General features: G+C 42.7%; 1 protein-coding gene and 1 long non-coding RNA gene across 2 annotated transcripts; both read left to right on the plus strand.

Moving 5' to 3' along the window:
* The first annotated feature begins 2,070 nt into the window (after positions 1-2,070).
* Positions 2,071-3,676, plus strand: LOC129602233 (uncharacterized). The gene is made up of 4 exons (XM_055501227.1): positions 2,071-2,134; positions 2,263-2,377; positions 2,791-3,221; positions 3,293-3,676. Exons 2-4 carry the CDS (start codon positions 2,311-2,313, stop codon positions 3,674-3,676), a joined length of 882 nt encoding a protein of 293 aa, XP_055357202.1. The 5' UTR covers positions 2,071-2,134; positions 2,263-2,310.
* A 3,122-nt stretch (positions 3,677-6,798) lies between these two features.
* LOC129602234 (uncharacterized) lies at positions 6,799-11,066 on the plus strand. Its single transcript, XR_008692372.1, has 4 exons — positions 6,799-6,895; positions 7,026-7,096; positions 8,266-8,455; positions 10,900-11,066. It is a non-coding gene; the product is annotated as an uncharacterized LOC129602234 (long non-coding RNA).
* The last annotated feature ends 1,421 nt before the right edge of the window (positions 11,067-12,487 follow it).

The following is a 12,487-nucleotide window of genomic DNA, read 5'->3' on the forward strand; positions in this document are numbered from 1 at the left end:
GACAACAGAAAATCAATAATGATCGGCGCAGCTCGATCGTAAAGCGTGGAGCCCATTCAACAGTGTGTAACGCTGTGCAGCACGTGCTATGCCGCGCCCACTAACACAACTCAAGCCAATCAGAAGAGACACAACACAGACACGTAATCCAGTGGCGTAGCGTTGCGGACGTGAACGCTAGTGAACCCCCGCTCACAATGCGTTCAGCTCGACGCTGCACAGCAGCGGTCCGATGCATGCATGCGGCTTCGCCGCTGTAAGTTCTCTAGATTTCTCTGCTTGGGCCTTGCTCAGATCTTGGAATAAAGGATCTTTGTTCCGGGATCGAGGCTCTGGGCAGTTCCCCATTATTTTAGGGTCACATTCAGGATTGCTTGTGACAGTATGTTTAAGTAGAGTTATCGCGCAATGTTTGACGTTAATTGGTACGTCTGGAGTACGTAGACTACGTACAATTACAACGAAATTGTTACAATTAAAACGCATCCGTCTGGCTCCGTATTTTGACGGTGCTCGGCACATCTAATCCATGAATGCCTTTTACGAAATCGAACCGGGATATAAAGGATAACTTTTAGCCGACAAACAATTTACTCTGACTATCAAAATAATAATTCAATCATTTTGATTGGGTGTCAAAAGTCATTTCATAATTTTACGGGTCAAAAGTTTCAGAACAGCTCTTTGCTAATCCTTAAGAATGCGCTCAAACAATGTACTTCTCGTTTTCGTTGGGGTTACGCTCCTGGTCACTGCGTGCATGGCTTCCGGTAAGAACTGATTCCTCAATGCAAAAGCCATCTTACGTTATGTACTGCAACCAGTATAAGTTTTGTTCTACTTCAAAAGCAAGTGTATGGAAAATACACACTCGTGTTTGTACAGCTTATATGGCCGATCTCGATATTTTAGGCATTACTGTTAAGGTCAGAATTAGTCAGTTTACTGTAGTTCTCTTTCATGAGAGCGGTAATACTCGCCTAGTATCCTTATCTTCCTGTAGTACCTGTTAATTTTATGCATACAGACGTTGAAGTGTTGGACGACAACGAAGTTGCCGCTGCGGAAGGAGAGGCACGTGGGTCGTGCGGATGTCCGCTGGGATTTCTCTGCCGACGCAGCTGTCGCCGTCGAGGCTACAGCAGCGGAAAATGCTCATGGTCCCTGAACTTCACCTGCGGATGCAACAACGGCCAAGGACCACTGATTTCCATTGCAAATATGTGTTAGACTGATAAATAAATCGCAGTTTAACTGTTAAACAAAGTATTCGGAAATTAGAAGGGAAAGATAAATGATTTCTGAGTTTAAAAGTGCCCTGGTGCGAATTCGGTGATACCCGCGTCCGACCTGTTCGCCGCAGTCGCAGTTACGTACTATTAATTTTGCACAATCGTAATCAGTAGTGTCACTACTTGAAGTATTAATACTATGATGCAATTTGTTTGACGTTAGATCTTTCATCGTAAATTCGTAATCAGTGCCACTAGCGCTACTACTCATTGCATTGCAGCTTTTTTAGAATTTCTGAACTTTTTTATCACAGTTTCGTCTTTCTAAGCGACTTTGCGACCCGGAGCTGTAACCGGAATCTTCGGACGTTTCCATTCAGATTCAGAGCAATTTCGCTTGAGTCTAGTTTGATGCAAATGCAAAAGAGTGTTCTGGTTATCAAGAAGAGTGGCTATCCTGAGTTTAACTTCAGTTTAGGTATGCTGTATGCTTTACTTTTGCAAATCAACAACGGTGTATTTTTTAGAAGCACTGCATTGTACGGATATATTTTTCAACCACAGTGCATTTTATCTTTGGGCTATATATCCTCATAAAATTGTATATGCTGATCAAGCGACGCTGTAGAATGTATCGTCGGGTGGTGGAAGCAGCGTGGTCGGAAGACTCCGCCCAAATACTATCGGCTCTCAAGGACCTCGACACGACTGCTTGCTCGAAAGCGAACTGGAGAAGTTGGCCTCAGTTTGTTTGGCCGCAGCGGACCAGGAGCATGCCGTATACAAAATTCTAACAGCCACGGCAACCTACATTACAATATCTCCCCAGACACTTGACGTTCATTAACCAGTCGCGTGATAAAGTGAAAGAACGGTGCTTCGAACTCCGCCAACGTATTTCGGTGAGAGACCAGCTGTAATGGGTCGACCATTGCCGATTTTTACTCGGTCACTCAGTTTTTGACGTAAATTAAGTTTTTGTGAACGTCTAAGTAAGTACTTTATTTCCATGGCAATTTCTCTGCTCTAGGATATTTTCGGCGAGCAGGTGGTTGAAACAGGATTAGGACCTGAGAAAATGAATGTATTTTGTTTGATGGAGAAGCTAGAGTCGGAACTGAGTGGCATGGAAGCTGGAAAGCTAGGTAACGGAGCAGAGCATATTGTAGAAGAAATTTAATATACGGTATGCATCAGCCTTGGCGTCTAATGGGGCTGGGGCAGGGTGGGGCAGGGCATCTGATTTTTAACGTCGCACTGAAACAACACCTTTCACTTTCGGATATACTTGATAACGACATTTTTCGCGCAAAGCGCGAGGCTAGCGAATTATTTTGTCTTCTAGCGTTCGAGACATCTTAATTTTGCAAGGTCCTTTGTGGTACTCGTTCGGCGTCCGTTAGATTTGAAGGATTTTTTAGCGGGAACCGCAACAAGTTACTGAAACCTAATTACATTTCCCGTGACTAAGTCTTTTTGCCGCTGTAAAGTTTTGTGGTGTAAAGTTATATTGTAACCACATATAATATTATGTGGTGTAATATTTCTTATGTTGCAGAAGCCTCCGTTCCCAATGCGTCTCCCCATCTGCTCAAAGACTTAGAAGCGGCTGCTAAAGTGATCGATCTGAAGTTGGTGCCCTGGAGTCTGCCCGTCATACTGGGCAAGGTCGAAAACTACCATCCGAAAGAGTTCGACGAGGTCGTCGATGAAAGTCAGGGCCAATCTAGACGAATCTTCGTCCATTACGGAATGGTGTTCGCTCGTCGTCTCGGCACTGATGTTGATAGCTGCACCATCGGAAGTCTTGTGCATGACGTTATGGACGGTATGAACAACAACGGGAAGGAATGTGGCCTCACGTTTGCCGTGTCGTACACGTACCCGAACCGCCTGGGCGGCGGCGCTCTCATCCACGTCGTATCCAGCGGTGGAGTGTACAGTATCCGTGAGCGGCTGCCTGATAAGAGTGGCCGGTTAGCAAACGTTGTAATATTCGGGATGTCCTATGACAACGAGAGTTTGCTGCTGTTTCTGGCGGAAGCTGCGGTATTTCTCAGGCGGATACGGGCCATCAGTATTTTATTGGCATCCGCATTATGGGTCAGCACCGGTTTCACATGAAAATTTTCGTTTTGGGAAAAACCGCCGCCCCGAAATCTGCGGAAGATTTCGCTCTGACTGCGCCCGTGGATCCCCATATGGCCAGCTCGATGGTGGCTGGGAAACTGGTTAATCAGCAAGCTCTGGAAAACTACAGCGACGCAGAGTTGGGCGAGCTGTTTGACGTTGTCGTTGTGCGTACTATGGAAGCTGCTGAGACGAATTACAAAGAAAGCGATCGATTTGTAATGGATTTGTCGTTGAAATTGTCGGCAACGGTTACGAAGATGTGTAAGCTTGAGCGACACGGTGGAATGCGCTTATCATGTTTGGTTGCATGATCGCAATCAGTCGCAAAACAATCAATCGAATCGCAAGGGCGGAGATGTAGAGGATGAGAGCCATGAAGAGGAAGAATGAAGAGTGGATTGCTTTGATGCTTGTCGTTTTACAATTACCCACATGAACAGCTCCGTTTTGTAAATACATACCAGGCCTGCATGTCACCAAAAAAACAGTAGAATGCGCTCTCACGCGTCAATATACCATCAAACGCCAAGAAGTGTGATTATTTTAACTAAAATAATTAAACGGCATTAGTACGTAATTAAATTGTGCGAAAAGAGTATTAGTTAATTTATTTACTTAATTACACTAATTTAACTCGTAGATGCCATGGCAGCTAACAACGACAAACGTCAAAATGAACTGACACCTAGGGTAGAAATTTACCTGCGTAATTAATAAAGATGGCGCATTTAAGTATACTTCGTACTCTTAAAAAAAATTCGGCTCTAACTCCTCTAAGAAAAGTTAAATGAGATAGTACGATCAAGAAAGTTAATTAAGATCACACTTCTACTGCGACAGATACTTGACGGTTCAAATTCGCATTATCCAGTTTCCATACAAGAACAATAATAGCGGAAGCACAAAGACAACTCGAACGGAATTATCAATAAAATTGTCGATGACAAAGGCGAAAAACTTCTGCTGAAAGAGATTTCAGCACATTATAGAAAGCAATACAACGCAATGTTTTGATCTCCGCGCTAACTGCTTTCTTCTTCTTATACGTGCATGTTAGCAACTATTGCGCAGGAAAAATATCAGATTTGTGTGTACAGCTGAATTTTGAAATACCAGTTATTGCTGCTATTTCTTTTCTTTCTTCCCTTCGCTGCTTTCCGGTGCCGCTCATGCAAATCGTCTCGCCATCTCGGTAAATGTACGAGTGTTGTACCGGCGATACGTGACTAGTACGTAAGTGTAGCATTAAAACATCGCATGCATATTTCTATCTGTACTTCTATGTGTTGTTATTGGTTATTGCTTATCTCTTTGGAATTCGAACCAAAAAATTGTTAAAGCAGTACCAGGCTGGGAACGATAAAGCTGGACATGCTTGAGGTCTGCTATTGTTGGGTAATACTGACTTTTCTCCTTTCAGGGATTCATCATCCTACGCGAGTGATTTGTCCGTAACTGTTAAACGAGCCCTTGTTTTCATGTTGCATTACTTCTGTCCTCCAAGCAGAAACAAATGTTGTGTACAGATATGAAGTGTCTCAGCCTTTATTGTCCTGTGGTTGGTACAATTTCAGATCGTCAGTACATGTAGTTGACAATTTCACGAAAACAATCAAACAAAGTGCTACGTAACTGACAACAAGGCAACATTTTGGCGCCGCAAAAGGCAAGCCGACCTGCACATCACAAAGGGGCCTAAAAGAATGAAGTAGCAAAAGCTGACTGGACAACTGCGCCCACTCCAAATGCCGATGGCGAATGGCAATTGCACAGTCTTTGATGGAATATTTTGTTGTTCATCAAGGACAGGCAATTCTATGCGATTACGACCATCGATAAAATATGCAGAAATCCCATAAAACGTCTGTATAAGTAGTAAATTCATATAAATACTGCGGGGATCTATGTACACATAACTGGATTGGACATAAAAGTGAAGCATACTGTACTTACTGTTATGACATCGATTAGCATTAAATCGTCTGCGATATAGCGAATCTCTTTCAAATTTGCCGGGAAGCTCAATAAGTCACCAACTTGCAGAAAATCATGTGATCTGACATTGACAGTGGACTGACATTGATTTCGCTGAGGAAGAGATTCTTTACACAGTCAATATGGAAAAAAGGCTGGACATAACATCATTCGCTTTAATAATTATTATCATCTGAAATCTAGTTTCCGATTACGAATATCTCTCACTCTACGCTGTGCTGGAAATCGAATACGGATACCCTTGAAGAAAATTTCGAAGCCAGGCAGATGAGCAGTCATTACAAAAACGTCAAGGTGTGAAATACTCATATTCACGATAAAGGTGCGCAGTAGCAGAAGTTTTCCATTTGCAGATTCTGCGCAGGTTTTGCAGTTTGCAGATTCTGCGGGGTTCTGTTATGCTTTTTATTTAAAAAAATGGATAGCTAAGTGCATAATTGAACTATATCCTATGCACGGTTTAATTTTACACAAAACTGCCAATGCGTTGTTAACTGCAAGTGCAAGTTTGTCCACGAGGGCACCATGTGCTCTGGTCGTAGTTCGGCTGGTTGAGGCACCGTCCACCGCGTGGTCTGTTCAGCGAGCGGATGCAGTAGGAGTTGCAGTCGGTGGCACCGTAACGAAGACGATGATAAGTCTGCCAAATCCAGCGTTCCCCCCTGCCCGTCGCAGCCGTAACCAAGGTTCTCCTTTAGCCATCTACAAGCCGCCGCAACGCTTCCGTAAAAAGTGTCGGCTTTGGAATCTTGGATGCGAGTAACCAGTACCAACGCCAGGAGCATACAGACCACTATCATCTTTGCCATTTCTAAAAAAGACAGAAGTATGTCGATAAGCTGGGAAATTTTGCGATAATCAGTAAATTCGTAAACACCGGGCCCGTTTTAGCAAAACGGAGACTACGCACAGGCTATTGTTCTTGAAACAAAATTTAAAGTTTTCGTACCGGATGGGTAGAGTAGGGAATGCTAGCGATTACAGTCTTACCTTCATCCGGAAAGTTTCGTCCACACTTGTACCGTTGTACCTTGTACCGTTCGGATCAGGAACAATTTCGAGTTAAATAAAAAAATTTAATATTGGATTGCAACGCTGCAAGAACATCAACAGTATCTGCTTTATATAGTACGAGTATAAAGGCAAAATCAGACAGTTTGTTTACCGGAAGTTTGATAATTGTCGTTCTTAAACAGTGCTGAGCAAAACCCGGATATCAAACATGGAAAATGGCAATTCCCCATTCGGAAAGATAAAATACGTCATATGCCACCATAAGCTATAATTTATTCGTTTAATTCTCCACTTCACAATGGTCGTTGTTTATTTGAACAGATGACGCTGTCGGAGTGATAGCGGTTGCATTTGATAGACAGGAAACGATAACGACGATTACTTGTAAGTAAATACTTTCTGCTTCCAACATTCCGCCTCCTTAAAGAAATCACAGTTGTTGTCACCATGCATACATTCGATTCATTCAAACTGAATTCGTGAGCGCATGGGGCAGGCAGGGAGTAAAAAACAGAGCACAAGTAATTTATTTTTGTTTGTTTGAATAACAGAAAGAAATTGCCCTGTTGCATCCTGTTTATAATAATAAACACGATGCAACAGTAGTTTATCGAATTTGCTTATTTTGTCGTTAACTACGTTTTATTGCAGTTAAACACGACAGTCTCGGGACCAACTCGCCCGCGTCAATCCAACAGCCATCCATAGTTCGTTCGAGCAGGGTATGGCACTACATACTACAGTCTGTACGGTCGAGATTTGTGCAGATTGTCTATTAATTTTTATAGCTACTACTTGCTATCAGTATCATCATAAAAAGCAAAAGCCATGTATAAATATTGCGATCAATAACCAGGCCTTAAAAAACTGCAATAATGGCGCAAGGGAAGGCAAAGGGCTGGTAACGTGGACTCCAGTGAGAATGCTTCCTTCCTAACATACACTTTAGCTAAAACAAAGTACTACTCGTACCAATGGGTGCCATCTTGCCGTTTTGCGCTGATTTGCGTCAAAACTTTCAATAGCATCTCCAAGTTTACAGCATAGGGCAAAACAGAGAAAACCGAAGTGCGTTACAGGCTCTAGTCACGCTCTAAGACAAATACAGGACAATTGTTTGCATGACACTTCCAGCTCACACTGCAGAAAGTAACGGAGCAGCTCAATCGCAAAATCTTGATCAGACTGGCATAAGAGTGATTTTTTGACATCATTATAAATGTGCGTCAAAAAGCACATCCAAGAAAAATGTCCTCCAGGAGCAGATTCAAGAGATATCAAGAATTATTCCGAAGGGTAAAAGGTCTTCCGATGGAACATGTACTGTGATAGTTGATACTGCATACTGTTATATCAATTTTTATAAAGGATGCTTATAGGTTTGACGGCATATTATTTTGCATCTGCATGTGCTAATACATAGATCCAGCAATCAGAGATAGTTTTCTACAACTAATTGTAAGTATTGAACAGGCATGTTTGTCTTCAGCTCAGTATTAAACAGACCTCCACGTGTTTCGTGATCTGTATTGGTAAACAAAAGCCTAGCACTTGTTCTGGAAACACTGTGTGTTATACGCGAACAGTGGACCGACATTGATATTGCTGGTGTACAGATTCTTTGCACAGTCAACATGGAACATAGGCTGGACATTTACATTATCGGACCTAACACTAGGCGAAATGTAATTTCCGATGACAAACATCTCACTGTACGTTCCGTTGGCAATAGGAAATTTCGAAGCCAAGCGAACGAACAGTCGCAATGCAGTCGTCCAATACTTTGATTTTCTTTATCGGTCATGCGGACTAATTCAGAACCTTCCATTTTATCTCTGGATTCTGTTCGCGAGTACTAGTACCAGTCGCCTTCTAATCCAAGATTTTGTAGGTGTACAAGATCGGTGATTGTGTACGGCTCCATGGTGCCGATTGTCGTTTTGTATATATCAATCATCCGTAACTGCGGGAGATTCTGGAAATCGTTCTTCTTGACGATCAACATTGTGCCGAATCTTATAGTGAGTCGGACGACGTAGGGCAGAGGCCCCACTGCACAGATCTTGGACGCTATGTTGTTGGTGAGTGCACAGTCAATTGTCAATGCAATGAGTTGCTGACGAAGTGGTTCAAGTTGACCAGAGCCTAAAATCTTCAAAATTTACGTGATCACATTTAATTTTTCTAAGGGGAGGGTATTGACTATCTTTTATCTTTGCACCATGTAAGTGAACTGAAGCGTTCAGAGAACTTGTAACAAAATGCAGCGCAAGTACATTTCTCGCGCGAAGCGCGAGCCGAAGGACAATATTTCCTAAAGAAGGGCCAAACGAAATAAACATTTAGGATCCAACTAGGTGGGGGGGACTTCACGCGAAGCTCGAAGCTAACGTACTGTATCCTGCAAGAACTGCAAGAAACTCGTAGAAAAATAGCCAATTTAAATTTAAATTTTCTTTGTGGCTGTTTTTTAAGCTTTGTTTGGCGTTCAAGTATTGTGATTTCTCCGTACCATGTCTGTTTTACCTTGCTCTCTAACTGCCGTCAGCATATTTTTCGAAATTTAGGAAACCGGTTGGTTTTCTATAATATGGTTTTCAATAAATGGTTGTGTTAACTGTCAACTCGGTAATTAAGTAGGAAGTTGGAACACTGTTACCGCAAATGAAAAAAATAAACACAACCTAACATGTCCGAGTTACCAGCAGGAAATGCAATGGCATATCAGAATGCTAGGTTGTATATTTTTGCTTAGATCTTCTTTGCATTTTTTGGCTGCCTGCTTTTGTTTTGGTACCCGTTCACGACCTTTTAAAACCCCTCATTTCACAACTTTTTGCTCAACCATTCACTCCGTCCATTACTTTTTGGCACTACCTTGTTCACTTCGCAACCTCTTCCGGCGGTGCGCTTAAATCATTTAAGTGATTTAAGTGATTTAACCGTCTGTACGACAACGGCGAATCAGACTGATATCCACCGATTATTTCACTCAACCCAGCTGTTCATAACTACTTCAATTCAAATTGCACTGATACCTCGTTAATGCTGTACGTCTCCTGTTTGAAACGTATCAGTGCGTGGGGAGGGTGGGGATAATGGAAAGCTGCTGACCGGAAGCGCAAGGAAGGTGTGAACGCGAATGAGTTGGCCACCTCCGATCGTTCAAGCCGCATGTGCAACCCCTTTGTTTTGGTTGTACAAGCAAAATATTCCTTTACACTTTCCAAAATTGTGGTGTAAGAAATCAAATATTGCAAAATTCTCGTTAGTTTTTTCTAATGGGAGAACGTGAAACGCGAAAGGGAAAGAAAGGCAGTGAGCAGAATAAAAGGTGGTGTCGAAGGTTGTGAACCGAGTAAGAGGTTGTGTACGGAGTTGTCACCTTTTGTTTTTCTTGGGTTAATTATTTCCCATGGTTCAAAACGATGCTTTCTTCCGGCCTGCTACCATTTTGAACTCAGCCAGCTGCAGCTTTAAGGCCTCCGCTTCGATATAATCCGCAGGTTTGCTTCGCAGCTGGACAATTATTGCAAGTCAAATCAACTTGGCGATAGAAATTAGATTTTACCGTCTGTGAGCATGGTAATTTGTGAAGCGTTAGTCAGCATGAGGTCAGCATCGCTGCCGGTCCATTGTGTCAAACTTTCAAACTCTGAAAGCCGACAGATCGTGAAACGGATTTGCCAACCCATTAAACAATAGCTAACTGGCCACGACTACAGTAGTTTACATGCTGATCTGAGCTATGTTAAAATATTCGCTTTTTGCCAAGTTATGTTGCTTTGCAGTTGGTCAGAGATGGGGGAGCACTACGTTTCTCTGATAAAATAAAATAACATCTAAAAGTTGGAAAATCACAACAAAGAGGGGAGTATTGGCAGTTTTTAAGCACACGTCCTCATCTAGGTGAGCACATACACCTTTACGTCAGCACACTTTGTGCTACGTGGGCACAAGTTTTTAGGCCCTGGGTTCATCTACGTCAGCATGAACGGGATCTTCGGAGGGGGAGGTGAGGTCCTTCAGTGTGATGGTCATAGCGCGTTTAGGTTTGATAGTGCCCACTAGCTTTGTTACACTGGTCAACAGGTCCCGCCGAACCCACGGGCAGTCCACCTCAAGGAAAGTGCGTGAAATGGGGACAATTAAAAATTCATCGTTTTGCATTCTGTCGCAGTCTTGCCGAGAACGAACCGGGCTACAACTAGAATGGGTTGCTGCTGGAACTGCAGATAACTGTATGCACTCGACGCTCGTTAGCTTATCAGAGCGGAAGGAAAACGTTGGTTCGGGAGAAACTGCAGCTTTGGTTGAGCTTTCTGGCCGTTTATTGTAATCAGTCTCCATTTGGCCGCTTACTATAAATCGCGAAAGCAAATCTCGGAATGCGTCTTGACGAAACAAAGTACAAGTTTATTAAGGTCCCAACGCAACTTACCCGATATTAACTAGCGCAATGTGGCGACCATCACATACAACAAAAAAAAGGGCTTTCCCAAATTCGCGCTGGATTTTATTGCAGCTGATTCAGTGATGTAATTGGATCTGTGTGTGGCCGGTTCGACGATGGCCGGAACGTTATCTGAACTGCGGCTACAGCAAATTCGGATTTGGCGAACTGTTGGACATTGCGTCTGTGCGGATCAGGCAGCATATGGGGAAAACAGCAAAAAACGTTTTGTGGTGGATTTGCGGGTAACTGGATATGGTGTATGCGATTGACTTGGGCTGCACGGTAACAGGCGTTCATTATTATTTTGTGCCTAGTTAAACGATCGCAGTAGCGTCCAAAGAAGTGGTTCAATACGAGTACAGCTACTAGTATTACTAGTACGAGTACATTCTTACTTTTATTCGGCAACAGTCGAACAGTGCACAGAGCGATACGCCTGCACAAGCTTACATTGATTAAAACTAAATTCTAATATTCAAAAAACATGAAAAGAGAACATAATTAATAAATAACAACATAATCAACAAATAATAATTAATAACGAATCATAATAAATGATCACAATAAAGTGGTACAGCAGTAAAAGCTATTATACTCGTATTTTGGGTTTTGCGCAGTTTCGTTTTTATGCAGTTTTTATTTATCATAGTTTTAAGGAATATGTACTGTACACGCCCACCATACAACTTCCCACGAACTCCTATTTCTGTATCAACTGCAAGTGCATGTTTGTCCAGGAGGGCACCACGTGCTCTGGTCGTAATTCGGCTGTCGGAGGCACCGTCCACCGCGTGGTCTGTTCAGCGAGCGGATGCAATAGGAGTTGCAGTCGGTGGCACCATAACGAAGACGATGATAAGTCTGCCAAATCCAGCGTTCCGCCTGCCCGTCGCAGCCGTAGCCAAAGTTATCCTTCAGCCATCTACACGCCGCCGCAACGCTTCCGTAGAAAGTGTCCGCTTTGGTATCCTGAATGCGAGCAACCAGCACCAACGCCAGGAGCAGACAGGCCATTATCATCTTTGCCATTCCTACAAAAAACAGACGTATATCTACAAACTAGGAATCTGCGATAATGCTGTCTTACATAATTCGAAGATTAATAGATATCTGGCCACCTTCTACAGACTACAAGTACAGCGGCGACTGTGTATAACTTCAGACTATTGTTCTGGAAGCGAAATTTACTAAGGTACCGGAGTAATTTAGATCCTACCTTCGTCTGGAAAATGCCGTCCCCACTTGAATTCTTTAACCGTCAGGAAACAGCAACAGTGTTTGAGCCAAATAAAACTGAAAAATGGGATTGCGATGGTACAATAGCATTTATCTGCTTTATATATTATGAAAGTAAATTCAGGTAGTTGTTTACCGGAAGTGGAAACTGGCGTTCATAAACGGTGTTCCGCGCAACCCGGATATTAAGTATGGAAAATGGTAATTCTCCCATTCGGAAAGATTGGAGTACGTCATATACTGCCATAACCTTTAATTTATTCGATTAATTCTTCACTTCCCAATAGTCGTTGTTTATTTGAACATATCAGGCGGCCTATGTGATAGCGGTCGCGTTTGGTAAACAGGAAATGATAACGACTGTTATATGATTTACCTACATGTATGCTTCTGCTTTCAACATTTCCGGTTGCGTACCCTT

The sequence above is a fragment of the Paramacrobiotus metropolitanus genome, unplaced genomic scaffold (genome assembly GCF_019649055.1).
Source record: "Paramacrobiotus metropolitanus isolate TYO unplaced genomic scaffold, Prichtersi_v1.0 Parri_scaffold0000366, whole genome shotgun sequence".
Lineage (NCBI taxonomy): Eukaryota > Metazoa > Tardigrada > Eutardigrada > Parachela > Macrobiotidae > Paramacrobiotus > Paramacrobiotus metropolitanus.

Bases quoted from the DNA above. Each gene is read 5' to 3' on its own strand.
- LOC129602233 (XM_055501227.1), top strand. From the start codon at position 2,311: ATGAATGTATTTTGTTTGATGGAGAAGCTAGAGTCGGAACTGAGTGGC. The intron at 2,378-2,790 runs GTAACGGAGCAG...CTTATGTTGCAG, and splicing joins CATGGAAGCTGGAAAGCTAG to AAGCCTCCGTTCCCAATGCG. The intron at 3,222-3,292 runs GTAATATTCGGG...GGTATTTCTCAG, and splicing joins GTGGCCGGTTAGCAAACGTT to GCGGATACGGGCCATCAGTA.